This window comes from Ursus maritimus, unplaced genomic scaffold, assembly GCF_017311325.1.
Source record: "Ursus maritimus isolate PB19 unplaced genomic scaffold, ASM1731132v1 scaffold_18, whole genome shotgun sequence".
NCBI classification, from domain to species: Eukaryota; Metazoa; Chordata; class Mammalia; order Carnivora; family Ursidae; genus Ursus; species Ursus maritimus.
In genome coordinates this window covers 27,064,916-27,080,205 of record NW_024424230.1, presented here as the reverse complement: position 1 = coordinate 27,080,205, position 15,290 = coordinate 27,064,916, and the positions used below count along the sequence as shown (strand labels likewise).

Below are 15,290 nucleotides of genomic sequence, written 5' to 3'. Positions count from 1 at the left end.
GGGCAACCTCGGCTGCACTCCGCGCCCATTTTATGATTCTACTGGCTGAACCTGAAGGACCAGAACGAATACTCTGGATGGTGCTTAGCTGTTAAGGACAGGATGCAGCACATCAGTACTTTGTAAGGGCACAGTAGGAACCACTGAGAGACCCCTGGTTACAGCAGGTGGCCGAGCAATACTTTAATAAAGAGATGTATCAAGCTGGCTGTGAAAGACTAAATTATTTAACAGAACGTGCTTAAAGACTTTAGCTTCCAAACTTTGCTCATCTGGAAAACCAAATACATAGATCTCAGAAGTCACCTGGTAAACTGACTACAAAAAATACCTTCACCCTCACCACTGCCAAAGCTGTCAATATTCTGGAATGATTTACCAGAATAGAGGTTATTACTTAAAACATAAAAGGAAAAGAAACACCTTTAAGCCTTAAAGAGCTTAACTTAGGGGCGCCTGGGTGGCACAGCGGTTACGCGTCTGCCTTCGGCTCAGGGCGTGATCCCAGCATTATGGGTTCGAGCCCCACATCAGGCTCCTCCGCTATGAGCCAGCCTGCTTCTTCCTCTCCCACTCCCCCTGCTTGTGTTCCCTCTCTCGCTGGCTGTCTCTCTCTCTGTCAAATAAATAAGTAAAATCTTTTAAAAAAAAAAAAAAAGAGCTTAACTTAAAAACAGCTCTATTTCATTGTTTCTTTAAAATAAGAAAAGTGGACAGACCGAAAATTTAAATGGGTCTTTCAAAAAAATTGAGAGATGAAAAGAGCACACAGCATGTAAGAAAAAGCAAATTCATTGTACAAAACACCTGCAAACGGGCAGGTTACTGAGGTGGATTCCTTCCTTACATCCCAAAACAGAAAACCTTTTTCACCAGGAGTTTGTGGAGAAAATTCGTCAACAGGCTATAGTTTTTGCCAACTACTTCTCGCTCTCCTGAGCTAGGTAAAATGTTTTAATGGAATAGAAGTGGGGCTTTGTCACCACAAGACTTTCGTATTCACATCAGTGAGAGCAGGGGACTCTGGGTCTTACTCCCCACACCTATCAAATCAAACTCGTCCACCTGCAAGCGTTCAATGAACTCTAACTTAATGTTACTCTAAGACCTACTTACAATCAAAGCAAGGACTTCAGAAACCAAAGTTCTAGATGTAAGTTCAACAACGCATGTGTCTGAGTGCATATTTTGTCACGCATTCCTATGGGTACAGGCATTCTTCTCTAAGGCCTTATCTCTGAATTTCAGCTCAAAAGCAATTGTAATTTTAATAATGTGCCTAATTTAACCATGACTCCTAGAACAAAAATCTCCTATAGCAAGCCTCCTAATAGATCCCACCCTCTCCTTTCCCTATGCATCAACACAACCAACGAATGTTTTCTTAAAAACCAGATCTGATCCTATCACTCTTCTGATGAAGATCTTTCTAGAACACCCTCCTCTCCTGTGCTTGGCCAGCTATTATCTGACCTTCACGGCCTAAACACATTTGATTAACTCTAAAACCATTTCTCCGGTATTGCCTGCTAATTTTTCTTTCTTTTTTTCCTTTAACATTGACGGGACGTTACTGGCTAGAGGCGCTGATGCTAAAAGGTCAGGTGCGCTAGCTCATTCCACGCTTACAATATCCATATGAAACAGGTACGACTATTATCCCCATTTTGCAGATGAAGTCCAAGATCACACAGTTAGCAGGTAGAAAACCCATGCAGTCTGGTTCCAGAATCTGCTTTTTAACTAACATACTATATACCCTGTGTGGTAAAGCTATATTGCAGATATGGTCAAGAAATTTCAGCTCATTTTTTGTTCACCAATTCCAACTCAGTGACACTAGCTTTCAATTGCTACGCGTCCCTAAATACTATAGCTGCCTATTTTCAAACAGTATTTAAGTAAACATTAAAACGTTCGTGGGATTCATCCATGTGGTGGCAGGTTTTCACTGCTGTATTCTATTTTACGAATATACAACAATAATTCATCCTTTCTACTGAACACATGGGTTGTTTCCAGTTTTGGACCCCCTCAGATGCATAACTACAGACACTGCTCACGTTTCCCAGGGCACAGGTGCATTTCTTCTAGAATACTCCAAGGAGCAGAATTCTGAGTCATAGGATATGCAAACAGTAGATGATGGATGCCACACTTTTAAAAATGGTTGTACCAATTTCCTCTGTGATCAGCAGTACGTGAATTACACTGACCCATATACTCACCAACTCTGTATCGAAACCTTCTTACCTTACTCATTCTGGTGGGTGTGTCATCATCTGTCACTAAGGTTTTAATTGGCATTTCCCTGATTATTAACATGGTTAGCACCTTTCCGTAAATACACTGGTCATTTTTGTAGAACCTTCTTTTGTAGAACGTCAATTCAAGGTTCTTGCTCATTTTTTCTACTGGGTTGTCTTTTTCTCCCTTCTTTATCTTTCTTTTTTTCCTTTAACCAGTGTGATAATTATCCAGTGTGATAATTTTAGTCACTCATATTTAATGTAATTACTGATGTAACTGGGTCTAAATCTGCGATCTTACAATATACTTTCCATTTATTCCTCCAATTCGACATCCCTTTTTCTCTCTTTTACTTCATTATTTCTTATTCTACTTTTTCTCTTTTGGTCTGGAAGCTAAACACTGTTCCAACATTCTTACAGTGGCTGCCTTACCAATTACACGCGCACTCTTGACTTTTCAAAGTCTGATGTTTACTGGCTCTGAGACAGTGCAAGGGCTCTGTAACATTCTAACTCCTACCAGCTCCCCCTGCTGGGGCCTTAACCCCCGGAGGCATTACTATTACTATTGTCTTAGTCACATTTCACGTAGATTCGCCTACACATTTATCTGTCACTTTCATTGTTCTTCACACTCACTCTCTTCCTACTTACCTTCTCTGGATTATTATCTCTTTCTTTCTACAGTCTTTGGTTGTATTTTGCTATTCTTTTTATAACTTCTTAAGCTGAATTCTTATCTTATAACCTTCATCTTTTAAAAATTTTAATGTAAGCATTGAAGGCCAAGAAACTAAGTGCCACTTTAGCTGCACCCCACAAGTTTGGATGCATTCTGGTTTTTTATCCAGTTCCAAATCTTCTAAATTTCTATTATGATTGTTTCTTTGGCCATCATCTGTTACTTAAAAGTCTGTTTCTTGATTTCCAGGGTATGGTTATATTTTGTTACTGATTCCTAAGTTCACTGCACGGTGTGGTTAGACCACGTGTGGTCTGTTGCACACCAGTCCTTTGGGATTGGTGGAGACTGGCTTTAAGCTGAACCACGGTGAGGTTCCTTACCCATTGTGTGGGGGACTCACACTGTGAGAGTTCCGCATGTCCAGGGCAAACCCTTGTCCACATGTGCATTATAACCAGCGGGGCCCTTCAGACTTCCTAAAGCCTTACTGATTCTCCTTTGACTTCATTAATTACTGTGAGATGTATGGCAAAATCTCTTACTGTGAGTGAATTTGACTTTTCTCTTCCTAATTTTGTCAGTTTTCACCTCAGGTATTTGCTGTTGCTACTGTGTTATTAGGTACAAATACATTTATCATTATTATATCCTGCTGGTGAATTAAACCTTCTATCAATTTCCAAAGACTCTCTTTATCCCTAATGCTTTTATTTATTTTTTTTGTCATGGAACTTCAAAGCAGGAAAACACCCTAGAGATCATCTGCTCCGTGATGCTTTCTGACTCACAGTCCTATCTGTCCAATATTAATCTACTACACCAGCTTTCTATTTTAATAATGGCCTGATACGATTGCCTTATAGAAAGCTTTCTATATTCTATGCTCTATATGTACTTTTTAGAAACAGCTTAAAGCTGGATGTTGTTCATGATTAATCCAGTCTGACAAACTTTGTCTTTAAAGCTGAGTATCAGTCCATTTACATTTACTGATGTACTTAAATTTTACCATCTTATTTTGGTTATTTTTCTCACCTTCTCCAAGCTTTTCTTGCCTTCTTTGGACTGAATGCATTTTGGCCATTTCTTTTTATCTCCCTCCACTAACTTGGAAATTATACATTTTATTTCTATTCTTTTAGTGAATTTCTTAGCAATTTCAACATTCACATTTTATCAAGATGTAAATTTGATCAATTTATTGGCCCTCTCAAAAATACTAAAACTTTAGAATGCTTTTAACTCAACCTCCTTCCTAACTTATATATACTTGTAGTCATATAGTTTATCTTTTGCTTTTTAAAACCCTATATGCATAATTACTATAGTTTTCCATATGTGCCTAACATTTTACCACTTTCTCTGTTTACACTTCCTGTTTATAATCCAAGCCTTTTTACTTGTGATCACTCTACTTCTACCTAAAGAACGTGCTTTAGGATTTCCTTCAGTGATGTCGTAGGACAAACACTGTCAGTTTTCAATGAAAATATCTTTCTATCACCCTCATCCTTGAAAGATGGTTTCTCTTAGTTTACAGCTCCAGGTTACAAGTCATCTCCTCACAGCACACCGAAGTTGTTCCACTGTCTTAGCTTTCTTTGTTAGACTGCGAAGTCGGTAGTCAGTGCAAATGTTGTTCCTTTGTAGGTGTCCGTCCGTCCGCCCCTCCTCCCTGAACGTGAAAGTTGTTTCCTTTATCCCTGACGCTCGTGCAGCGTCACCACAGTGTGACAGTGTGCAGAGATGAGAATTTCTCTGTCCTGCTTAGGATTTGCTGGGCTCACTGAATCTAAGGAGTGTCGTGTTCATCGGCCCTGGAAAATTCTCAGCCCTGCTGTCTCTCCGGCTATTACTGGCTCCCCCACTTCTGCCTGTCCTCTCTGGGAATTCCGACGGGACGACTGCATGTATGTTCCATCTTCCCGGCCTGTCCCCAAGGCCCTCTAACCTCGCTTCCACGTTCTTTCTCCGTCTGTTCTACGTTCTGAACACTGTCTTCATATGTATTCTCCAGTACACTAATCTTCTCTTCAGATGAGTTGAACCTGCTCTTAAACTTACCCATTAAGTTTTTATTACAAGTGTTATATTTTACATTTCTAGAATATTGGATTCTCTCTCAAAGCTGTGTAGTTCTATAATTTCTTGCTCCTACGGACATTTTCAAATCTCTCTTATTTCATCAAATAGATAAAAATACTTTTTTGTTTACTGTGCTAATTATTCCAATATCTTAAGTCGTTCTCTGCTGACTTGCTTGTGGAGCCTTGTTTCCTTATATGCTTTACGATTTTTTTTTTTCTTTTTTTACTGAGTTCATATTCCTTGGAACTCTGAGGCCAGAGCTGAAGACAGGTTTCTCCAACATGGCCCTGTGCGTGCTTTCCACCGGGCATCTAATGGCATTGCCAACCCAGAACAACTTGTACTCAGTTCCCAGGTTGACGGATTTTTCTCTGGACAGTCTAGGTAGTAGGAATTAATATTTCAAATCCACATGAGGGTCAACTTACGCCTACTAATTTTCAAAAGAGGTAGCTCTTTCCCCACCACACAGACATCTGACCCAACACCCAGGTCAAACAGATCACTGTATTTGCTTTCCTCTCCCAGAGGCAGGTTTATCTCTGCCTCATCCTGACACTGAAGATGTCATCCTGTGGGTGATAAATATGAGCTCCTTTTAGGTCCCCATCTCCGGAAGACCCTGGGCTCTAGCGCCCCACCCCCACCCCCACCCCAGTCTAAGAGAGTTCCATAAAAGCCTTCAAGGCGGAAGCCAGCCCCAGCCCTCCATCTACCTTTACGGGTTCCTCCTTTCACTTCGCTTCTGACTTCTAAGATTTTCCACCTCATGACAAGTTTCATTGTTGGTTTCTTAAAAGCATTTTGTCCAGCTTTCTTAGTTGTTTTCAGCAGAAGCAGTCAGGATACCCAGCCCACCAAACTATGGGAGCATGAGTTCTCCACACACGGTTTCATTACACATCTACAGGACATTCTGAAGGGCTCTCCCAGCGAAGAACGAAAGCATCGCAGAATGCGGCTCACCAGCTGGTGCCCTCCTACTTATTAAATCCAGCCGTCTAGTTTAGCCCTCAGTCCTGTTAATCTCACACCAGCATCCGACAATGTCATCCCCTCCTCAAGTTCTTAGCATTTGTGCCTCCCCCGGTGCTGAGATGACAGTGTCCCTGGGAGCCCGTCCTCTCTCCGAGCACCACTTCTCTGGGAATAAGACTGAAAGTGTCCTGCCCAGCCCCCTGCTCTCACTAGGCCTCACGCAGCAGGGACTCACCCACTGAATGAAGACATGACTGCCCGTGGCCACTCACCAGGTGGGTTAAAGACGATGATATCATCCAAGAGCTTAGACATCTCCTTTTCTAGGACTGCTAAGGTGATTTTTCCATTTTGTTCCAGAGAGCTGAGGAACTGAACCATCTGATGAGTGAAGGCTCGGCACTTTGGAACTGCATCCTGACAAACAAGAAAAGGAGCATTCATATGAATCCATGCAAGCAGTGTTAACTGAGTATTCTCTGGAAGCATGTCACTGCTCTGAATGCTTTGGGAGGGAGAGGCGAGGACAGAGCAGGAGGCCATGTGAAGACAGGTGTGTGTCTAAGGGCCCTGTGTCTAGAGATATGCCAATCTGTGGTAATACTTACACCAGAACCCACATTCTCCCAAATTCCAGAACAATCTTCCTTTTTCACTATATCAAAAGCAACATTAACTACACACTAATTACTTGCCAGCAACTTTTCCAAAAACTTTTATGTTCATCACCTAACTTAATTCTCACAACAACACTTTGAGGCAAAGTATTATTTCCAATTCAGATGAGAAAACCAATGTCAGAATGGTAGTGAGCTGGGGACCGGAGTTTGTCAGACTTCAAACTCATGCTCATAACTTTGAGGCCATTCTGCTGCCAATGACAACCAGATCTCGAAACCCACAACAGCTGCCGCCCTCAATCCTTCTGACCTCTCATTAGCGCGTGGTACTGCTAGTAAGTGAAGGTTTACCACGAGAAATAACTAAAACTAAAAGATCAGAGAGGACAAAATAGGAGTACACAATGGTACACAGCCTCTAACTTTTCCAACTGAGCCGTCACAGGGTTTGACACTGTGCTTAGTAGCACCTCCACTACCACAACCCTGAAGAACGCTCTGCCTTTGAAAGCACCCACTCAACTTACGAGATGTTTCTGGCTGTCAGTAGGAATGGAAAGGCCTGCAGACACTCTTAGGAGCTTCATGATTAATTCCGCAGAAGATTCCTTTGCCAGGATGATGGCTGGCTGGTAATGGCTGCTGAAATAACTGAGCACGCTCTGGTATGACACGGTATCCACGAGATGCCACGAGAGTGAGCTTGTTTGTCCGAGGAGGTTCAGGAGAGGTGAATCCTAAAAATAAAACACATATTCCTTTAGTTTCCGAGTTCTCAGTTGCCCCAAAATACGTGTCTCTGGTCTACAGAAGGATCACTAAGATGGCCTATGATAAGCACTGAACAGTTAAGATGTCAAGTAAGTATTTACTGAAGCTAGAAGTACTGGTGAAAGGAATAACCGAGGTCTTGGCAAAAACACATGAACTTTAAAATCTGTAAGTAGTCAGAACCCAATCTTCAAAGGAAGTCTCAGATCTAGTGGTAGAACTAGCAATTAATGAGAGGTAAAATAAAATTGACTTGTATACTCTAACTCAGTGTGCTTCCCTTCATAACCCAGAATCAGATTATGAACGATCCCAGAAAATCGGGCACCAGTTGAAGGCACATCCCATATGCCAGGCAGATATTCACACTAACAGAGGTGTTAGGGAAACAAATGAAAAGCTACAACCTCGTAGGGAGTGAGGACCTAGGAAGCCTTGCCAAGTCTTCATCACAGGCTCTCCAAACTTACTGCTTGGTCTACCAGCTGATCTTCCTTTGCCAATAAAATCATCATGAAAAGGAGGCAGACAATCATGCCCCGGGTCTCTGGGCGGGGGCTGGGGCTCCAGGCATCAGAGAGCACACTGACCCAGTTGACTTCACACAGGACAGACCCTAAAAATAAGAAGCAGCTCTTGGGGCTTCCTCGTTCCACCTTAAAGAGAAATGAATCAAAATCAATGTTTTCCTTTAAACTGCCTGTGTTCTTAAAAATGTGTATAAATCAATGCTTCCAAATTTAAAAATAATTTTCCCAGACTATAAAAATCATCTATGAATCCTTCTCCACAAAGATTTAGACTTAATATTTGTAATATCTTTTCTTCCATGCTCAGTGAATGTGTACATTTTTCAGCTTGCTAAGAGTTCATTATTTATATTCCACTAATTCTAAACAGGAGAGGAATGACCTTCCCTAGCTTTAACCAGGGAGGCAAATCCCTGCCACAGTCAGTCACCAATGCTCAGGGGAGTCTATCACAGTCCTCAGATGGGCTAGGACAGAACAAAGGTTGAGATCTACTAGTCAGTAGTTCCCAAAGCTGATCGTGCATCAGAACCACCTGGAGGACTCACTGAAACACAGACTGTGGGACGCCACCCCCAGAATGTTATATTTCCTACATCTAGGGTGAGAGCAGGAATTTGGATTTCTAACAAGCTCCCAGCTGGTGCAGATGCTGCTGGTCCTAGGACCATACTTTGAGACCCACTATATCATCATATGTAATTTTTATACTGCATTTTGGTATAATGTTACGTTATAAAAATGTCTCCACATCATTAGCCTTTATGATTTTTGATGACTGCATAATGTTTAATTAAATCCTGTTTCTAATATATTTAAAATATATTAGGGATTGTTTGGGGGGGTGGTAAATGTATTTTACAGTATATAATCAATGTCGGAATTACCTCTTATTAGCCCATTTCAACAGTCTGTTTAAAATAAAACATGCCTAGCTATAAATTTTTCTATTTAAAAGGAAGATTAAAAAGCTCTACTCCATTTATAAAATCACAGTCAATGCAATCTGGTGATGATTCATGCCCTCCTGTGACTACCATCACTATATCATGCTAACTGCTTCTTCGTTTCCCTTTCAGAAAATGATCCCTCATCCTCCTTTATCACCTGTTCTCTATCCTCACTCCAAACCCCTCAAAACACATCCCTTCTTACTCAAGCAAGACACACGGAACTGAAAGGCTTCCTGTTTCCGGCCATGTCAGCATCATCTCTCATTAGACTACAATTCCTAGAGGCACTGAGTCTACAGCAACCCTTACGGGCCGTGCTCCCATTTCATCTGTCACTGAGTAAGCTGAGGCCACCCGCTTACTTAAAGCTATCCTACAGCTCGTTAAACAAACGTTCTCTTCCATGTTCATACTGGTGCTAAATATCTACTCAGGACCTATCTCATATACTAAACCTGGCTATAAAATCATTCCTAAGCTTTTATTTCTGAGACAGCTGTCCTGGGCTTTCCCTGGAGCGTGGCTATGGAGGAGCGGCCAACAAGCGCAGCCCTGGGTGCTCTCCATGGACAGCGCTGGCAGACTGCAGTCCATGTCACAGACTGTCAGAGACCACCGTGGACCTGCGGGAATTAAAGCCCTTATGGTGTCGCAGTCATCAATGTGACGTCGAGTGAAGAGTAAACACAAAAGAACTGGTGACTCTGAATAAATAAACTGAAATGACTATAAAAAGCTAAGACAAGATGATAATGGGTTTTTTGAAATGGAAACGTAACAACAAAACAACAAAAATGCCAGGCACTACGTAAGTGACACTACTGGGGCTGTCCTTTGCAACTACTGCTTCTACTGCTAAGACTCACACACATATTAGCAATTTTTCTAAGTCATTCCAGGTCTTTATCTGATTATGACGCATCATTGGTTGTTATGATGCACTTCTAACTCCCACAGCATTATTCCCTATGTAACCGCTTAAAGAAACTAATGGCTTGAGTCCCAATTACATTTTGCTTTAATAGAACATTTAACAACATGTAAGCCTGACGATACTGTCCTAGAAAAAGGCGCAAACCCAGAGACACCAAGACTGAGCATGACAAAGTCATGAAACTATGTACTCATATAATAATATTTACGAAAGTCCAGGGGTGACAGCCAAAATTTTTCCTTGGGTTTAAAAACGGCCCTCCAAATGTCTTCTAGGCACCTACTCCCGCAGCGAAAGGATTTCCATGCAATGCTGCTTCTCACAAGCACCGTTCGGGCAACACAGAATGCCGGCACAGTCCACTCTGGCAGCCGCTGCAGCCGTGCCCAAGAACCACAGCGAGCGGGCTGCTCCCTAGAAGCCAGACCGTGACACGGAGAGCAGGGGCTTACTTTGAAGAAGGCCTCCATGAGCATCTGGTCGGGGTGCAGGTCCCTCCACGGCAGTCTCCGGTAGGCACTATGGAAGGCGTACAGAATGAACTCGGGCATTCTAGGTGCCGTGCACACTTCGCAATAATGCATGAGGTGTAGCCGAAGGGCTCCTTCCTCCCCTGGCAGCAGCTTATCTAAAATTCAAACAGAAAACACAACTGAAGCCCTCCTGGGTTATCTTTAAAAACACACAAACAAACACGAAACAAAAATTTGAACTAAAAGTCTAAAACCCAGGGTTCTCAATAAGTACCAAATTTCAAGGATTTTCATGTGCCAGGAAAAAAAAACCACGGACAGCAAATTAACAGCAAAGACCCGTACTATAATTACTTTTTTGGGAAACTGGAATGAGTAGCTGGTAGGTGGGAGACAGCAGGGGCGAACAGTTTTTCTTTAAAACTTCTAGTGATACGGCTTTTTACCTCAAATACACTCACACAACCCCAACCACTTCTAGGCCTCCCTCCAGTCAGCTGCCCTCAGCAAATACGCGGTCACCAGCATGGAGCACTTACTCAGCTGGTGCCCTGGAGGAATCCAACAGCGCTCAAAAGGAAACGCTGCACATGACTAAACGTAACCCTTGGTGCAGTACAACCAGACGATTAACTGTCACTCAGCTAAGTTATTCTGAAACAATACTCCTCTGCGACATAGATCGCTCAGTATTACCGTCACAAGTTATCAAGTACCTCAGGGGCCGCAAAAGCGAATGCCGATGTAAGGGGCATCTGGTCTAAAACAAAGCTTTTCAGATGTTCTGGTTCTATGCAAAGGAATGAATGTAGTCAAAGAAGAGAGAGCCGGCCACCCACAACAACAGAAACCTGATGGTGGTTCTTAGTAGTGGCTTTTGAAAAATGACCAATGAGCATCAACCCATGGTACCAATCGATCTATCATTTCCAACATCCCTGTGCCCTTGATTCACAGTCCTTACTTTATTCCATAGCATGAAATAACCTGTTTTTAACCTTTTAAGACAAGGTAAAGGTAGCATTTATTTAAATATGAATAAAAGATAGTTTCGTTTAAATAAGGATGGATATGTAGGTAGATGTCTAAAAGGTAATCTCTTAGGACAAGACTTAATTTCTAGTTCCAGCCCAGACACACATAAGTTCTGTGAGCTCAGATACATTCATTTTGCTTTCCAGATCTTCATTTTCTCGTGAATAAAAGGAGAGAGCTGGATCAGAAGATCTCACTGAATGGCCACAATAAAATACTTCTTCCTGCTTTGCATAGTTCTGTTTCCTCACTTTGAACTCAGCTACCAATTCCTGATGTTAGCCATGAAACCTCCCGTTCCCAAACTACTTTCTTATTTTATATACACAGGCAAGAGCCTGAAACAGTGCTTGTCCCCCATACTAAGAAACTAAACAGATATGGGCAGTTGGGGTGGCTCAGTTGGTTAAACACCTGACTCTTGATCTCAGCTCAGGTGTTTGAGCTCAGGGTGGTGAGCTCAAGCCCCATGTTGGGCTCTATGCTGGGCACAGAGCCTGCTTAAAATAAAATAAACCAAACTAAACTAAACTAAAATATATATAGTGCCTTTGTGACTATAATTTGCTGCTCAAATATTTTTGATGATGATAAGCAGCAGCTAGAAGTTTATCTTTCCAAAAAAAAGTGAGTACTATTAGGGTATCATATGTTACTCATTAAACCAATACTCATCAAATAGACACTGAGATTATGGCACTGCTTAAGTTTTGTGGGGGATAAAAAGAATGATGTTTCTGTACCTAGAGTTTACATCTTACAGTTCAGTCAAAAAAATGTTTTAAAAGAGATCAGGCATGTATGTAAAAGAGCAATCAAAAATACTGGATGATGGGCTGCCTGGGTAGCTCAGTGGGTTACGCAACCAACTCTTATTTCGGCTCAGGTCATGATCGCAGGACCATGAGATCAAGCCCCAAAGTCGGGCTCCGTGCTGGGTGGGGAGCCTGCTTGGGATTCTCTCTCTCCCTCTGCCCCTCCCCTAACCCCCCACGCACTTTCTCTAAAAAAAAAATGCTGGATGAGGTATATTTAGACAAGGGAATATTGTTCAGCGCTAAAAGGAGTGAGCTACCAAGCCATGAAAAGACTTGAAGGAACTTAAATACATATTTCTAAGTGAAAGAAGCCGATACGAAAAGCTACATAATATATGATTTCAACTATTTGGCATTCTAGAGAAACTAAAACTACGGAGACAAGAAAAAAAAAAATCAGTGGTTTTTTAGTTCTAATTCCACAAGGAATTAGTGGGGCGAGAGGGGCGAGTAGGCAGAACACAGAGGATCCTTCGGGCCATGAAACCACTCTGTAGGATAGTGTAATGGTGCATATGTGTCATTACACGTTTGTCGAAATCCACAGAATGTACACCACCAAGAGTGAACGATAACGTAAACTATGAGCCCTGGGTGATAACGGTCGGTGTAGGCCCATCAGCTGTTAACAAGCATACCACTCCGGTGGGGGATGTCCATAGCAGGGAAGGTTATGTGTGTGGGAGGGGTGGGCGGGTAATATGGGAACTCTGTGTACTTTCTGCTCAATTTTTCTGCAAACCTAAATTTCCTGTACACATGTATATCTGTTTTTAAGGACTGAATACCATATTGTTCAGCCGGTGACCACGTGCCGCACAGACACATGGCAGCCACAGAGCACACTAGTCAGAAACAGAACGTGCCCAGCAGGCCGCTTCGGAACCCACTGCGGGGGAGCCAACAACTGAGCACAGAGCTGGCCACTTCTGCCCGACGCGAGAACGGCTGATGTGGAATCTCGGCCTGGCATTCGCTGCCGGGCCGGCCGCCCTTTGTCGGAGCTGCACCGCAGGCAAACGCACCGCTCTTCCCTCCCACCCGCCTCTCCCAGGTGCTACACCTGCATGGGGGTCTGAGGGCGTTCCTTGCCCACCCCTGCTCCTCTCCCTCTGATCTTCACAGCCACCGCCCCAAATACATCTCTGACGTTTGGCTCCATCACGGCGTCTACTCCCCAAGGACTCAAAGTGCAGAGGTGCACTATGAAGAGTGAGAGGCGGGAGAGAAACGCGTGAGCATAAACACACGTGCAGAAGAATATAAAGGACCCGAGGCTTCATCCGGTAGCGGAATCAGCCTGAGCAAGAGCAGCGAGGGGAGAATCGAGGACATTCAAGGAACAGCAGGTGAGGCGGTACAGCTGGAGTGGAAGGTTTCCATGAAGAAACCATCACATAATGTTGAAGTACACTGGACCAGACATATCAGAATGTTGGGCTGAAACATGACACTTAAAAGTCTGGAAATATGAGTATGATAGGATATAAATACTTTCACAAAAATTAACAGGCAGGAACAAAAACTGGAGATAGGAAAAACAGGAGGCGATTGCAAGAATCTTCGGGGGGGTGGAACTAATGTCTTTACAAACCTCCCAGTATAAAACATGTAGATGCACTTGGTAAAATAAAATATCTCTGCAAATGCATAGCTAGGTATGCTCAGTGGAAGAAAACAGGGCCAGCAGCAGGACCAGAGGCAAAGAGAGACCAGGAAACCCGGGTACTGAACAGACATCGAAGCCTCGGCTGCCCGTGGACTGTCTGCTGCTTCTGTGGGGTTCTAACAGCATGAGGAGACTCCTAAGGACTGTACCCTCACTGAAAGAGCAGATCAGGGAAAGAAAGGGACCTTCTCTACCTTCACCTTGACTCAGAGTAGAGGAAGTGACCAAGTTGACTGTGATCACTGAGGCCCACCTGCAAGTGAGTCTGAGGTCTGACCGTTTATAGCACAGCTGTGAGAAACCACAAGCCAAGGAATTACACAACTCCCGTCGGCAACAAATGCAGATCTCCTCGGGAGGGCACACTCTCAGCCCGGTCTTTACAGAATTTCCACAGAGAAAATCTAACTATGGGCTCACAATACAAAATTTAAAACTCCACAAGGAAATAAGCCTCTAAGTATAAGAATCTGAAGGAACACCTAACTGTAGCATAAGCCATCTCCAATAGTAACTTCAGATCATTATTACTGCATACAGATCATAAAGGAAAGTCTGTTTAAACATTTCAAAGAAATAAAAAGTAGAATTTTAAACAAAAGAAATAAGATGCTGTCAAAAAGGAGCAGACAGGTTTGAAAAACAGACAAACATGACTTCTACAGAGCGAAATAAAAAATTCAAAGGTTTTTTTTTTAAGCAGATTAGACACAGCTGGAGAGCCCAAGTAAACTGGAAGAGAGTCCTCAAGAATTCACTCAAAATGAAGCACAGAAAGAAAACACGAAGAAGAAGCTGGAGTCACAGTAGGTAGAATGAGGTTTACCATGACGGACAGAGACTATCTGAAGAGAATGGCTGCCTACATTCCAAGGCTGATACCCCTCAGAGCTTTACAAACAGTAAGAGGTTACAAACTTCACACCAACCATCTGTATCAGTGACCTTCCTTGGTCAAAGATGACTGCCTCCCAACTAAAATAAGATTAAACAAACTAGGAAAAGCAGAGAGAGGCAAAAGAGTAACCGAATGATTTAGAGAGAGTGATAACTAACCAGAGACAGAACATAACATCCTCCTACCTTTAAAATTCTCGTGCAAGGAGTCAATACAGTCCGTGAACAACTGCACAATGCTTAAGGCCACCACAGCATCACTCTCCAGCCAGGGGTAATGCCGTTGGCCGCTTTAAATAAAAGAAGCACACGCTTAGAAAGAAAAGCACCATGATTAAATCACTCTAGGTCCCAGAGTCTAGGGACTGCCTAAGGCCTGCAGGACACTGTATTATGTAGCCCCAAGACACACTCAGACCACTTTAACCGCTGTGAACCCCTGGAGGTGAATTGTAGCTCATAATATCAACCACACGCTTTTATTTACTTTCCTTCTAAACCTTTATTCCAATGCAATTTAGTTTCAGAAGTGTGTTATCTACATAGATTAACCCCTTTTTATACCCTATTTACATCCTTGTGTATCT

General features: G+C 42.7%; 1 protein-coding gene across 1 annotated transcript in view; it reads right to left on the bottom strand.

The window, feature by feature from the left end:
* EPG5 (ectopic P-granules autophagy protein 5 homolog) overlaps nt 1-15,290 on the bottom strand; it is a 101,331-nt gene that overhangs the window by 7,968 nt on the left and 78,073 nt on the right. Inside the window, exons 35-39 of the mRNA XM_040632560.1 lie at nt 14,890-14,993; nt 10,264-10,439; nt 7,865-8,050; nt 7,151-7,360; nt 6,276-6,420 (exon numbers count right to left, since the gene is read on the bottom strand). Coding sequence (XP_040488494.1) covers nt 6,276-6,420; nt 7,151-7,360; nt 7,865-8,050; nt 10,264-10,439; nt 14,890-14,993 — 821 coding nt within the window. The remainder of the gene's footprint in view (nt 1-6,275; nt 6,421-7,150; nt 7,361-7,864; nt 8,051-10,263; nt 10,440-14,889; nt 14,994-15,290) is intronic.